Below are 15,315 nucleotides of genomic sequence, written 5' to 3' on the forward strand. Positions count from 1 at the left end.
AGGTGAGCAGGCAGAAATCTGAGGGTTATTGACCAGCTGCTTTGTGACACTGGTGTTAGGGATGGGTGGTATGGACTAAAAAATGTATCACAATAATTTCTGCCATTTATCCCGATAACGATAAAAATGACTGTAGCAAGGCGAGTGCTACCAGGGCCGACCGAAGGATGGAGAGACACGGAGTTTCGTGCAGACCCTTTTTATTTACCCACAAAACCGCCACACACGTGCAGAAGCACCTTAACCCAGCTTCTCAGACCCTTGCTGCTGGGCAGCCGTGCCTTATGAAGGCTGGCAGAGTGGAGAGGCTGATTGGGCCCACCTGTGCCCTAATCAGCCTGAGTGGCTGCAGCTCCTCCACCCTGCCACACACCCCCAACGCCAACCTCGAGCCGGGGTCCGTCCGGCCGAGCCTACTCCCCCCCCCGCCCCCTCGGAGCGGGAGAGGAACCCTCCGGGCTTCCTGGTCGGGTGGTCGCCCCCGGCGTCGGCCTGAGCCGCAGAACGGTCGGGGTGGTCGCCCCCGGCGTCGGCCCACCCGCCGTGGAGGATGCGCTCGGGGCCGGGCCCATGGTGGCCTCGGGCCACCCGGTGCGCGCACGACTGCCTCCTTCACCTCCGCGACGCAGCCCTGCGCGGGCCGCTGGTCCGCCTCCAGGACCGCCTCTTCCCCCACACTCTGCTCTGGCCGCAGGTCCGGCCCCGTCTCCGTGGGACCCGCCGTCGCTGGCGGCTGCGCCTCCGAAGCCGCCTTCCCCGCCAACTCCGCCTCCGCCTCCGTCCCGGGAGCCGTCGCCTGGCGGCCTGCAGCCACTGCCTCACGGCCGGTCGGCTGCAGCGCCACCAGCGCTGCCGCGGCGAACCTCAGACGGGGTGCAGGGATGGGTCGCTCCGCGGGTCCCGCCGCCTCGGGAGCTGTCGCTTGGCGGCCCGCAGCTTCTGCCTCCCGGCCTCTCAGCTGCGGCGCCGCCAGCTCCTCCCGCGTTGCTGCGGCGGCCCTCAGACGGGGTGCAGGGGTGGGTCGTCCCGCGGCCACCAGGGCTTCTATGGCGGCCAGCTGCCGCTCGCCCTGGTCCCGGAAGGCGGCCGCCATGCCCGCCATGGCCCGGGCGAGCGTGTCCAGGGCCCGCTCCATGCCTTTCTCCTCCATCCTTCGCGCCCCACGTTGGGCGCCAGTGTAGCAAGGCGAGTGCTACCAGGGCCGACCGAAGGATGGAGAGACACGGAGTTTCGTGCAGACCCTTTTTATTTACCCACCAAACCGCCACACACGTGCAGAAGCACCTTAACCCAGCTTCTCAGACCCTTGCTGCTGGGCAGCCGTGCCTTATGAAGGCTGGCAGAGTGGAGAGGCTGATTGGGCCCACCTGTGCCCTAATCAGCCTGAGTGGCTGCAGCTCCTCCACCCTGCCACAATGACGATAAAAAAAATACCAGGCTCCTTCCTTCCTTCCTTCCTTCCTTCCTTCCTTCCTTCCTTCCTTCCTTCCTTCCTTCCTTCCTTCCTTCCTTCCTTCCTTCCTTCCTTCCTTCCTTCCTTCCTTCCTTCCTTCCTTCCTTCCTTCCTTCCTTCCTTCCTTCCTTCCTCAATCAGACTTTCCAAATCCGGCTTTACACAAAAACGTCAACGGGAATTTATCATTTTTACGCAAGATGATAAATTCTTACCGTGGGGAATTCTTTTGACGGTATATTGTGAACGGTAAAATATCACCCATTCCTAACCGGTGTACAGCTATTCTTATATCTACAAGAAAAAATCCTTTTACCTCAAAGTGATATGTTCCGGTATTTTCAGGTAAGAAACTACATTACAAACCACACAGATTGGAATATAATCAAAAATGGTCCAACGAACATGGACCTTTACTTTATTAATTTAACTAAAAAAAAAATACCCAGTAAGAAGCAAGTTTCCCCACATACAGTATACAGAAATCTGCTACTGGACACATCAGACAACACTTTTTATATAAAAACAAATGGGAGCTGGAATTAAATATTATAATTAAGGTTGGGGAGTGGGAAACAATGTGCGTCGGATGTCATAAAGGAATCAATAGTAACATGTGGAAGGAGTTTGACTGGAAGATGAAGACTAGGTTCTTCAAGACCCTCTGGTCTCTAAATGTGCAGGAAACCCAGCGGTTAATAAACTGCTGGAGACAATGTGGAGGGATTGGTGACCACTCACATATATTTAGGGATAATCAATGATATTGCCTTTTTGGAAGGAGTTAAAGAGTGAGATAGACAAAGTTATGGGAATTAATATACTATTCACTCCAAATCAGTTTCTTCACTGTACACAAGAGACTTACTGTCTTTAACGTCTTCATATATATTCTGTGATGTTGTCAAGGAATGTCTGTGTTTTTCTTTAATAAAAATAAAGTAAAAAAAAAAGAAGAAAAAAACTAACTAACTGGTAAATGCAGCTGACAAACACTGCATGTGTAATCTCAGAAAATTAGAATATTGTGATGAAGTTCTTTATTTTCTGTAATGCAATTAAAAAAACAAAAATGTCATACATTCTGGATTCATTACAAATCAACTGAAATATTGCAAGCCTTTTATTATTTTATTATTGCTGATCATGGCTTACAGTTTAAGATTAAGATTCCCAGAATATTCTAATTTTTTGAGATAGGACATTTGAGTTTTCTTAAGCTGTAAGCCATGATCAGCAATATTAAAATAATAAAAGGCTTGCAATATTTCAGTTGATTTGTAATGAATCCAGAATGTATGACATTTTTGCATTACAGAAAATAAAGGACTTTATCACAATATTCTAATTTTCTGAGACAGTCCTGTACATTTACAGAAAGAATCTGCAGCCTCATCAGTAAAAACAGTGAACACTTGTACAAAACAGCTCCACATACGGATGGAAATCCATCCCATCTAAGCGTCACATGGGAGTGGAGACTTCCAGGCAGGATAAAAGTGTTGCTGAAAGCCTAAAACTATCAAAGATCCATTAGCTCCCCCGGCTCTCAGAGCCGTCTCCTGTTACACCCCCCACTATCCACCGGATCGATGTCTGGGCTCGGGTTCGCTCTCCGGGGCCTCTAATGGCAGACGAGGCCGGAGCCGGTGGTAACGCTATACACGCTGACGAGCACTCGCTCAGGGGAGGAGAGGAGAGGGGGGAGACAAAGGGAAGGGAGTGGGCGGGAGGGACGGGACGGAAGATGAAAGCAGTCGCTGGTGAAACGTTGAGTTGAAACTGGCCATAGGAAGGAGGAAGAGGCTGAAGAAATAACGCAGACACAGAACCAGAGCGGCTTCAAGAACATGAACTGTGGTGAGACTGAACCCAACAAAACAGGGACGAGATGGAAGACAGATGTCATGACTTGAGAGAAAACAACAGCGGCCGCCCACACCACCTGAGGAGAGCTGCAACGGTGAGTATCCTGCTCTTCTGAGCAATATTCTGAGAGGTGAAGATGAGAGCCAGACAACCTTGTACACGACTGTCTCAGAAAACTAGAATATTGTGATAAAGTCCTTTATTTTCTGTAATGCAAAAATGTCATACATTCTGGATTCATTACAAATCAACTGAAATATTGCAAGCCTTTTATTATTTTAATATTGCTGATCATGGCTTACAGCTTAAGAAAACTCAAATATCCTATCTCAAAACATTAGAATATTCTAGGAATCTTAAGCTGTAAACCATAATCAGCAATATTAAAATAATAAAAGGCTTGCAATATTTCAGTTGATTTGTAATGAATCCAGAATGTATGACATTTTTGTTTTTTTAATTGCATTACAGAAAATAAAGAACTTTATCACAATATTCTAATTTTCTGAGACAGTGCTGTATGTTCATTATGGGATGTTTTTGTGATTCGTTTAGTTTTTAACGCGACTGCAAAGGCTCGTTTGTGGCCTCAACATTGGCGAGCGTGGACCGAGTGGAGACGATGCTTATATTCGGATATTATGTTACATCTGCAATGCGCTCATGACTTAGTCAGTTCCGGTAAACAGAGCCCATCGATATCTCCACATCCTCCTGCGTGTGTTTTCTAACTTTATTACTAACTTTTACATAACTTTGCCACACATCGCCGACCTTAAAATCAGAATTAGAAAAATCCCGGATGAATCAAGTTTCGAGAATCCTAGGGAGATACGTAGAAGAGACGGTCCACCAACCTGAGAACAGAGCAGCATCACCAGCTCCACCACCGACGTGCTGGACTTCATGCACACCAGACCTGCGGCACAGAGACAACAGCACAGTCAGGACCCGCTCTGGGGCGTCTCCCCCAACGCAGGGCACAAATAATCATCAACCAGCTACCGAGGTGTCAGGGGACGGAAGGGTATCAGGGCCAGGCAGGAGAAAAAATATTTGAGAGGGGAAGATTTTTTTTTATTGTGCACTTCGAGGAAAAAGTCGAAATGTTGAGATTAATGTTGAAATACAATTTCGAGAAAAAAGTCAAAATTTCGAGAAAAAAGTCGAAATGTCGAGAAAAAAGTCGAAATGTCGAGATTAATGTTGAAATACAATTTCGAGAATAAAGTCGAAATTTCGCCTTTTTTCTCAATATTTCAACGTTATTCACGAAATTTTGACTTTTTTCCTCGACATTTCAGTTTTTTTCTCGAAATTGTACTTCAACATTATTCTTGACATTTTGACTTTTTTCTCGAAATTTTGACTTTTTTCTCGACAATTTGACTTTTTTCTCGAAGTGCATAATGAAAAAAAAATCTTCCTCCTCTAAAATATTATTTTTATTTTTCTCCTGCATGGCTCTAATACTCTTCCGTAGTCAGGGGTTTCTGCTGCAATGTACAGAAATCATACTCCAGCTTATAAAAAGCATGCAACAGGAAAGACAACAAGAACACACAGTACAGGAGGGAGAGTGGAGGAGGAGGAGGAGGAGGAGGAGAGAAGGAGGAGAGCAGAAGAGGGGAGAAGGAGAGCAGAGGAGAGGGAGAGATCAACACTGAGACAGCGGATCACAACACCACGATGCCAGGAAGCAGGTGGGAACAGGACTGGAACACATTTAACATCATCTAAAACACCAGTAATCCCACAGCTGATGATAATCTGGTCTGAATATATTCACGTCTGTCTGTCTGGCTGCTGTACAAAACGTTCAGGTCTCTGACTTCATACCTGCTTGACGAATGAGTGAAGCAGCCAGCTCAGAGACACTCACTCACTCATGCTTGCACACAAACACGGCAGTGAGGGACGGTGAGGGACAGTGAGCGACGGGACTCCACACAGAGACGCCATGTAGAGAGAAAGGAGCCGTGTACAGCACCTGTACCTTCTATGAGCAGTTCCTGCCCATGGCTACCCAGCAGCGTCCTGGACAGGAAGGGAGCAAAGTCCACGAAGATCTCCCTCAGCAGAGGGGCCACCTTCTCCAGCGCTCGCTCCAGCTTGGTGGTGATGCTGCGGGGCAAACGTGCAAGGAGAATGATGAACGGGAAGTGTTAGGAGGAAAAAAAAAGAAAAAAAAAAAGAAAAAAAAAACTTCAGAGGGTATTGAGTGGGTGAAAAAGACAATAAAAAGAACATGCATGAAAGAGGGATGAGTGGGTATGGAAGGAGGGGAGGAGCCTTGAGAAAGCAGGTGAAAGAAAGAGAAATAGGCGTGAAATGAGCACAGAACGGAAAAAAGATCAAACACTATGCAGTTTGGAAGGGTAGCATCGTATAGCTGGTTAGTACTGGCAAATAAAGTTAACTGGTAACTAATTAACTTAGTGGGATGGTGAAGCAAGAGTGCTGACACGTAACCCTGAAATACTATATATATATACAGTATATACCGTATTTTCTGGACTATAAGCCGCACCTGCATACAAGCCGCATCTGCTCTATTTAAAAAAAAAAAGATATGCAAGCCACAGATATTTATGTTGTTAGATTAGATATTTACTACATGTAGAGAAGGATTTTGAACTGTAAATGACGTACATGTTTGTAACTAAATAGATCCTTTCCTAACAGTTCCTAACTTTGCTGATTAAAATGGGACAGAACCAAGAGAAAATAACGGTATTTACAGTATTTATCTATTTATCTGCTTCTACCTACTTCTATCTGCTAAAGAAGAAGTAGCGTATTATTCTTTGCATTTATTTTGTCTTAGGGTGCTTTCACACCTGTACCGTTTCAAGCAGTTGTTCCGATACAGGGAACGTTTCCCCCTCAAGATCGGAACGTTTGGTATATGTGAACACAGCAATCGCGCTCTGAAACGGTACAAAACAAGCGAGCCGAGATCTCCTAGGAGAGGTGGTCTCGGCCCGATTCCAATCGAGACCTGAAACGGTTCATTTTTTTTATTTGGAGTGAGAACATGATCCACACAGAAACCGAGACAACTCCATTCATTCATTGTGTATGTGCTGCCGCGGCGCAAGGAGAGGAGTTGGTGCAGCCTCCACCACCTTCTCTCCTATTGGACGTGCGAGATGTCTTCCCAGCACGGCACAAATTAAACTTTGTTTGAAATTAAACAATGTTCAATTCGGGCAGGTTTGCGCAGCCCAAACCCTGCCCGAATTGAACAGCAGCGCAAACCCGGCTGCAGCAGGCGGCCTCTCGTCCGCTGCCGGGCTCCGCTCTGCGCCGAGCGCATATAAATGAATGGGTAAAGCCTGATTTATGGTTCCGCGTTAAATCAACGCAGAGCCTACGCCGTACTCTACGCCGTAGGCTCTGCGTTGGTGTAACGCGGAACCATAAATCAGCCAAAGCCAACGGCTGCGGTCTGTGCTGCGCTGAAAGGGGCGTGTTGTTTATCCCGGGGTACAGAAGAGGAAACTCCTTCCGCGTTCATTTGACCAATGAGAGAACAGTTGGTTAGCGCATGGAATTTAACAGCTTTGAAACGGTACAGACGTTTGCCTTGTGAACACAAACCCCACGAACGAGAAACGGAACAACTGTATCGATTCAGCCCCTGAATCGGAACAAAACAAACGGGCCACAGGTGTGAAAGCACCCTTAGTTTTGATTCTAATTCCAGTTAGAGCGCCCCGAGTGGTGGAAGAAAAATCCACAGAATAGAACCTTTGTATAAGCTGCATGGTTGAAAACTATGGAAAAAGTAGCGGCTTATAGTCCAGAAAATAAAGTATATAAATATATGGAAAATAACAATAAAACAGTTGTGACTTAGATCTGATCTGGACTTTGGGGTTAGTGTGAGAAGACAACCATGCAGACTGAAATGGCAGACTGAGCTTTGATCTGTAAATCTAAAACATGAGCTCCTGGCTAAAATGAAAGTAATCTTGCTGAAGCAAAGACGTCTACCCTTGACTGCATGGTGTACGTTGAGCGTTTAGTAGTGGCGAGACATAGCAGAGAGTGTGTGGTGGAGGTGGGGCAGAGGGAAGGGCATGGGGACAGGACAAGTATCTCCTTGCCTAAAACACTGTCCTGCATCTCGAGGGGCTGCCTGGAAGCCTGCCAGAGAGCTAAAAGACTTTAGCTCAGGGGGGGTCTGACCGCTGCGCAGGGCACACTGCCCCACCTCACAATAGGCACTGCAATACAAACCACACACACATATAGACACAAATGCAAACACAAAGACATGCACACTGATTAAGAAACACATGTGCATGTACACACCCAGCCGCTCTCGTGTGTCCGCACTTTTAACACAACAGATATCTGCTAGCAGTAACAGGAAAGTTATAACACAAATTGCTGCAAAATTCTACACTGCAAAAACTCAAAATCTTACCAAGAATATTTGTCTAATTTCTAGTTAAAATGTCTCATTTTTAGTCAAAAACTCTCATTACACTTAAAACAAGAGTCATTACCAGAAAAATTACTTGTTATTTGACAATTTTCACCTGTTTCAAGTAAATTTTCCCTTAAAATAAGTAATGTATTGAGAAGATAAATCTAAAGATTTTTTCTACTTATTTCAAGTGAAAATCTACTTGAAACAGGTGAAGATTGTCAAATAACACGTTATTTTTCTTTTAATGAGTCTTGTTTTAATTGTAATGAGATTTCTTTGACTAAAAATTTGACATTTTAACTAGAAATAAGACAAATATTCTTGTTAAGATTTTGAGGTTTTGCAGTGTGCTAGCAGTAACAGAAAAGTTATAACACAAATTGCTGCAAAATTCTAAGGAATGATTTCTGTTAAAAAAGTCTCGTGAGTAGAAGCTTCATACTGCCGGCCACCTTATACTCTCCTAGTGACTCCTAAACAGTGTGGAAACTAAAAGAAAACACAGATTAATGCTTATCACAATTTCATGTACACATTTGCTCAAAAACATGAATGCTACATTAGAGCTTGAAGTGAATTCATGAGTGCTGGTTCTAGCATACAGTTTAACTCTAGACATGAACACACAGTTGATATGTCAGTGATGGAGAGTAGCAGAGTCCTGACTGAGGGAGAGGTGTCAGTGGTCTGCGTGCATGACGGCATGTGAGGAACGAGAGGGTTATTAATGTTAGCTGAGAGACCCGGAGAGACCGTTCTTCATTTCCGAAACAACAGGATTCCAGGCACCGAAACGTGGATTTGCGGTTCCCATTTTGTATCAGGTAATGTTGGATTTTTGGGTAGCTAACGTTAAACGGTCAAATCATAAAGTTCCGTGTCCTCACCACTTTCATTTCTACAACAAATCCTGCCTTGAAGTCGGACCAAGCGTCAAGACTTTTGTAAGCCTTCAAGCTTTGCTTCGTGTATTTCCCCGGCGTAGAAATTAAGTACATATAAATATCAGGAAACTGGATTCGTGGCCAAATATTAATGTCCATGGACCACTGGTTCTTGGTAACTGTACCAAATATTAATGTCCATGGACCACTGGTTCTTGGTAACTGTACCAAATATTAATGTCCATGGACCACTGGTTCTTGGTAACTGTACCAAATATTAATGTCCATGGACCACTGGTTCTTGGTAACTGTACCAAATATTAATGTCCATGGACCACTGGTTCTTGGTAACTGTACCAAATATTAATGTCCATGGACCACTGGTTCTTGGGGTAACTGTACGGGTCACTGTCAAGTCCAACTGTCTTTAATTTAAGCTGATAATCTGCTGTTATCCACCAGTTGCAGCTGTTTTTGCTGATGTTTTGCCACTCAGTGTGAGTAAGGGGACGTGGTCCAGTGGGGAAGTGACGTCTATGCAAACCCTCTATTGATCATGTCAGCATGAGAAGAGTTTGGTTTCTTTACTTATAACCGCGTTGCGTCATTCTTCAGACTGGTTGTACCCGTTTGTTTCTAACTGTGCCGATGAATCAAATGAGAGCTCTCAGATGAGTTTAGGCTTGGACGTGTCTTCTGACAATGCCAGGCTAGTTTATAACAACAGATTCAGTTTGAAACCAGCAATTATGGACTTTCAGATTTCATGCTGTCATCTGGCTGCAGACGGGGATCTAACTAAACGCTGACCCGTGTGTGCAGGAACTCATGAACGAAAACAGCTCTCTGTTGTTTTTAACTCTGTGCAACCAAACTAGACTAAATGAGCGTAACAGAACCTATTATGTAAGACTAGAAGCTAAGACCATAACTTCATTTGGAAAATGTAATTATGCTTTACCAGAGAAAAGTCAAGAGAATACATTTCCTATAATTATCAAGTTATCAATCAGTTATCATATTATCGCAATTAGACTTTTGCTCTTCAAACAGACGTCTACATATAATTTATCTTTTTTCCTTTTCAAATTAAATTGACCCCTTAATTGGATATTATTCAAAATGCACACACACTTCAGCGTTGGCTTCATTTGTGAAATCAGCAGATAATATTCCTCTCTTATCGACTGTCTATGGTCTATTAACTATGAACATTTATCACAACATAGTATTATTTGGTTTTAGTTTTTAATATATCCTAATATATCCTAAAAATGGGCATTTTTAAGTATTTTCTAACCAAACCTTCCGGAGCACGTGAGTTCCCTCCCGTTCTCCCAGTAATGACTCTGCAGGATGAACTGTGCCAACTCTTTGGGAAGGACAAGGGACGGAAATGACATGGAAAAGACACAGCCACTCGGGAAATCGGACAAATCAACATGGAAACGCAACACAAGAGGAGGGAGGAAGAAAGAGTCGGAGGAAACTAAGTGAAGGACTAGACGATGGGGAGAAAACACACCTCATATTTTCCATGCTGTCTTCTGGCATGGGGGCCACCGTCTGCACCGCCGGCAGGTTCTTACTGGTCGCACCGTTAACAAACGATGAAGAGGAGGAAGAAGAGGAGGAGGCAGAGTCTGTTGCACCTGGTGGGGACAGAGACACAGAAGTAGAAATAATGAAAACGTAACTGAAACAAGAGTCAGGCACGAGGACAATGAGCATGCTGGATGATACAACGGGAGACATATTAATACTGCTGATTAGATGGAAATAAATTCAGTTTGGACAGGATTCCATGAGACAAGCTGCTGTTTATCTTCTGGTAATGGGTTGTGAAAATGGCTTTGCAATCAATATACAGAAACCTTTCCAGGGGACAGACCCTTCCTTATCCATTATGTATATATAATACAGCACAATGTGTTTGACAGCCTGACAGAGCCTTGAATACAAATCCTTTCTGCTACAGTGAATCTGCTGAGCATGATGCTGCAGCCGTTCGTGTGTCAGCTTTGCATTTAAATCTCATTGCGTTATCTTAAATTTGTTTTCTCTCATTCCACTCTTTACCTCTTTTTTTCTGCAGGGAGTATTAATAATGAGATAATGTGACAAGTGCAGTGGCACCCACGATAAGAGGGTTTAATAACTTCACTTGCCTAAGATGTACATTTTCTGTGCTGCCTAAAATCTCCTTCATCTGGGGTTTAATGGAGTGGACGTGTTCCTTAAAGCAGCGGTTCCAAACCTCCCCCTATTTGTGTCTAAGACCCCGTCCACACGTAGCCGGGTATTTTTAAAACCGAATATTTCCCCCCTCCGTTTATAAAAAAATTTGCATCCACATTACATCGTTTTTAAAACAAACCCCTTCCACACGTAACCGAAGATCTGCGTTTTCGACCACATTCATAAGCATTTCAAACCTGTAGATAATCTGCGGCTCCCGGGGAAGCTGCACCTCCGTGGCTCCGCTTCCCCGGCAGGCGCGTCTCCCCGGCAGGCGCGTTATCGACGCAGCCCTACGCCGTAGCCTACGCCGTAGCCTACGCCGTAGCCTACGCCGTAGCCTACGCCGTAGCCTACGCCGTAGCCTACGCCGTAGGGTACGGCGTACGGTGCGAGTCGCCGCGTACCCTACGGCGTAGGCTCTGTGTCGGTGTAACGCAGTAAGCGGTGGTCAAGACCAGAGACCATTTATTTAATAGCTTGGAGAACAGATGCTGGATCATCTGTAGTTCTGTAGTAAACAAAAGGCGCACGTCAGAGCAGATTTGTTGTTGTTTTGGAGCATAATGTGACGTTCGAAAACGCAAAACTCCGGTTGTGTGTGTCTACACACATCTACATAAACGGAGTTTTCAAAAATCTTCACTTTGCCCGGAGTTTTTTTAAACCTTCGTTTATTTGCGTTTTCGTGTGGATGACAGGTCCAAACGTAGGAAAATATCTCCGGTTTAGCAGATACCCGCAGATATCCGGTTACGTGTGGACGGGGTCTAAGAGCAGCCGGGCCCCCCGACCCGTACGTACTAGCACCAAAAAAGTCAAGTGATTCGTTACAAATCTTTCATTGAAAAAATTAATATTAATTATGTTTTTTTTTATACAATTCTCTTTGGTTTACACTGTATACATACGACTTTGTTTTTCTCACCCTCATTTTGTTTCACCAATGTATAAAATACGCACAAAAAATTATTGCAAGGACATAAAAATATTTCTGAAAAATGTGTCTTTTAATATGAGAGCAAAAATTTTAAACATTTTCCAACCTGTCAGTGTAGTAGTATGATTAAAGGTTGAATAGTGATTTAATGATATAAAGTAATAAGTAACTAAATCATTTCCTGTGTTTGTCACCAGTGTAGAAAGAACACAAAAAATTATCAACAGTCAACAATCATGTTGCATTTGGAGTTTGGGACTTTTCATAGTTTATTTATTTACTTTTATTTATTTAATTTTAGTTGATAAATTTATGGAAAAGAAAAAAGTTAAATCATACATGAGAGAAACTATTCGGTTTGTGTCTAAATATTTGTACTTGTATGAAACTGAAGATCATAATGCAAACCTGACATTTACTTTTAGTTCAGTTTGTGGAAAATGGTTGGCCTGGCTTTCTCTTTAAAACTTAAACAGTTATAAAGCATTACAAACTGTAACAATAGGGCAAACGCACAGCATTGTTTTGTATTTTGTGTCTTTCAAATAAAAGAACATTTTTTCCAGTCACATGTTCCTCATTCAAGGTTGTTAAAAAAATGCTGCCATAATATCGTATCGTAACGTTATCGTGACCTCAATATCGTGTATCGTACCGTATCATGAGATTAGTGTATCGTTACACCCCTAGGAGACACTGCCTTAAAGGGTCTGCTGGTTCAGTTTGTTTCTGTTGTTTTTCATGCATGGTAGCGCTACTAGACGGAGCTTTGAGCAGGATACACGAGGGCACGGCCCTGCGTTTCCTCCCACCTGTGGTGTTGATCATGCTCTTGGGTGTTGCTGTTGCAGCAGCGAAGATGTTGGGTGTGCTGCCGGCGGTGGCCGCTCCGCCGGTGGGGGGCGTGCCCACCGTGTTGACTGACAGGCTCCCAGGTGGGGGCTTCTTCACTGGAACCATCACACTCCTGAAAAACATGAGGCGTGAAGGTGTGAGGTATGAGCTGAGCTGACTCAAGGCTGTGATGCTCCTCGCATCCGCCGTCCCTGAAAGGTGCGGCGACACAAACCGGCAGCGTCAGGTACACAGGCTTGTTTACTGTCCTGCCACAGCAACGTAGAGAACAGATGTGAGACATGTTTAACTCTTTGAAATCAATTAAATAACTACCATTTATCAAATCACAAAGTTATCTTTGCTCATTCTTACGGAAGAGTATTAGGGCCATGCATTTTTTTTATTGTGCACTTCGAGAAAAAAGTGGAAATGTCGAGATTAATGTTGAAATACAATTTCAAGAATAAAGTCGAAATTTCGTGAATAAAGTCCAAATTTCAAGAATAAAGTTGAAATACAATTTGGTGAATAAAGTGGAAGTGTCTCCTCCATCTAATCCAGTTAGCAGAGCGACTGACAGCTCTGCAGCAGCAGCCGTAACTAACTAACTAACTAACTAACTAACTAACTAACTAACTTACATCCTTGGAGTGGAACGTTAAGGGGACATTTCTGAAGTTATGCAACTGCATATGAGTGATATGTGTTTTCAAATTAATATCCTTTTTTCTCGACATTTCGACTTTTTTCTCGAAGTGCATAATGAAAAAAAAATCTTCCTCCTCTAAAATATTATTCTTATTTTTCTCCTGCCTGGCCCTAATACTCTTCCATACATTTCAAAATGATGAAAAGGATGGTACTTTAAGATTTTGGGATCTACATGCTGGTGCAGAAGCACGACAAGATAATATTCCCCTCAACTTTCATCGCCCATTTTTATCTATTTATGTGCAAAACAATAACATTGTAGTTAATTCTTAAATCTCAAAATGATTTTTTTGGAAAGAAAATCTTAGAATTAGTAAAACGGTAAAAATACAGACATTTGTTTAAAGACTGATTCACTTTGTTTGTATTTTGATGAAGTGATGGATAAGATGCTTGCGGCCTGTCTGGCAGGAGGACAGGTCTCATACAGGATGTGGACATCTTGGAAATGGATGCGGAGCATCCGTCATCAGTTATGCACATCATCTTCAATCAATAACCTGACTCCCCGAGGGCGCGGCAGAGCGGCATGAAGGAGACTAAGTGATGCAGGAGAGTTTAGCTCATCGTTTGTTGGGAAGTCTGAGTGACCAGATTTAGAACAGAAAGCTTGATCTCTCAGAAAATTAATTTTCAAGCTGTATAGATTTGTTTTTCTCAAATATGTAGTGCATGTTAGATATAAGTCTTTATCTACAACCCTATGCTTTTATGGAAAATATTAGAATTTCTATGAAACAGAAAATATCATCCGGACTGTGACTGACTTTTGGCTTTAACATTTTTTTTAAAGATAGAACATTTTGCTCAATATTTAATTGCGTGCGTCAGTATTCAATCAATGAGCTTTTCGCCCACGGACCTGAGTTATTTTTAAAACACCTTGTGATCAGTGTGTGGGCCTGTTTTCTTTTCCGGTGTAGGATAACAGCGTGCGTGCGTCCATCACTGACGTGATGCTGGACGTCCAGGCCGGGCTGCAACTTTACCTCAGCCTGTTTTCATGCACCTGCAGGTCAAACAATAGCTGGAGGCGACGGGGACCGACCTGTCGAAGGAGTGGAACTGCATGGGCAGCATGGGGTGCGTTTTCAGGGCGGGGTCCGGGTGATACGGCGTTGGTCCAAACTCCTGTCCTAATTCTGCGCCGTCGATGGGAGCCGCCACCAAACTCTTCAGGATCTCCTGCATCCGGAGGGAAGAAACACACCTGGTGACCCGGGTATCAAACTGCCCTGCATTCTGATCCCATCTCAGGTTTATGTATTAATCAGGCTATTTGTATCATTGCCCTTGACAAATATTTGTTGTAAAACTATGAAACACTGCGCATATTTTAATCATGTACAGCATCACTGAAAGCAGCAGATAAACAACCTTATTTCTGATGATTCATTCACTGCTGTCCAGCTAAAAATAGAGTTAGAGTTGATCATCCTGTTTAAATGGTTTAAAAATATCTACATGGTCAATGAAAATGCTGTCATTCCCTGTCACAGTCGACCACGTTCAGAATTTCTCTAACTATAAAAATGCACATATTTTCACAACCTCACTGAAAGCAGATCTCAAGATACAGGACTGTCTCAGAAAATTTGAATATTGTGATAAAGTTCTTTATTTTCTGTAATGCAATTAAAAAAACAAAAATGTCATACATTCTGGATTCATTACAAATCAACTGAAATATTGCAAGCCTTTTATTATTTTAATATTGCTGATTATGGCTTACAGCTTAAAGGAGCATGAGGCTCCTTTTAAGAAATTAGACTCTTTAGCGCCACCCTTCACCACGACGGCCGTTGGGGGTACTGCTCCCAACAGTGAAGCCGGCACGGGAGAGCGGGGAGAACGCACATGCAGCGTCATGTGACGTCACATCCACAGGACAGAGTGGGAAATTCGGGCCCAGAATTGCAGCACATTTTGCAGCACACAGCCT

General features: G+C 43.7%; 1 protein-coding gene across 11 annotated transcripts in view; it reads right to left on the reverse strand.

Moving 5' to 3' along the window:
• Nucleotides 1-15,315, reverse strand: part of LOC133459446 (neurobeachin-like) — a 176,825-nt gene that overhangs the window by 27,283 nt on the left and 134,227 nt on the right. For 8 of the 11 annotated variants that reach the window (XM_061739380.1, XM_061739382.1, XM_061739379.1 and 5 more), the window contains 6 exons: nucleotides 14,422-14,558; nucleotides 12,638-12,792; nucleotides 10,173-10,299; nucleotides 7,435-7,554; nucleotides 5,313-5,446; nucleotides 4,180-4,241 (listed from right to left, as the gene is read on the reverse strand). In XM_061739380.1, coding sequence (XP_061595364.1) covers nucleotides 4,180-4,241; nucleotides 5,313-5,446; nucleotides 7,435-7,554; nucleotides 10,173-10,299; nucleotides 12,638-12,792; nucleotides 14,422-14,558 — 735 coding nt within the window. The remainder of the gene's footprint in view (nucleotides 1-4,179; nucleotides 4,242-5,312; nucleotides 5,447-7,434; nucleotides 7,555-10,172; nucleotides 10,300-12,637; nucleotides 12,793-14,421; nucleotides 14,559-15,315) is intronic. The other 3 variants (XM_061739381.1, XM_061739376.1, XM_061739374.1) reach the window with 1 other exon arrangement.

This window comes from Cololabis saira, chromosome 14 (genome assembly GCF_033807715.1).
Source record: "Cololabis saira isolate AMF1-May2022 chromosome 14, fColSai1.1, whole genome shotgun sequence".
NCBI classification, from domain to species: domain Eukaryota; kingdom Metazoa; phylum Chordata; class Actinopteri; order Beloniformes; family Belonidae; genus Cololabis; species Cololabis saira.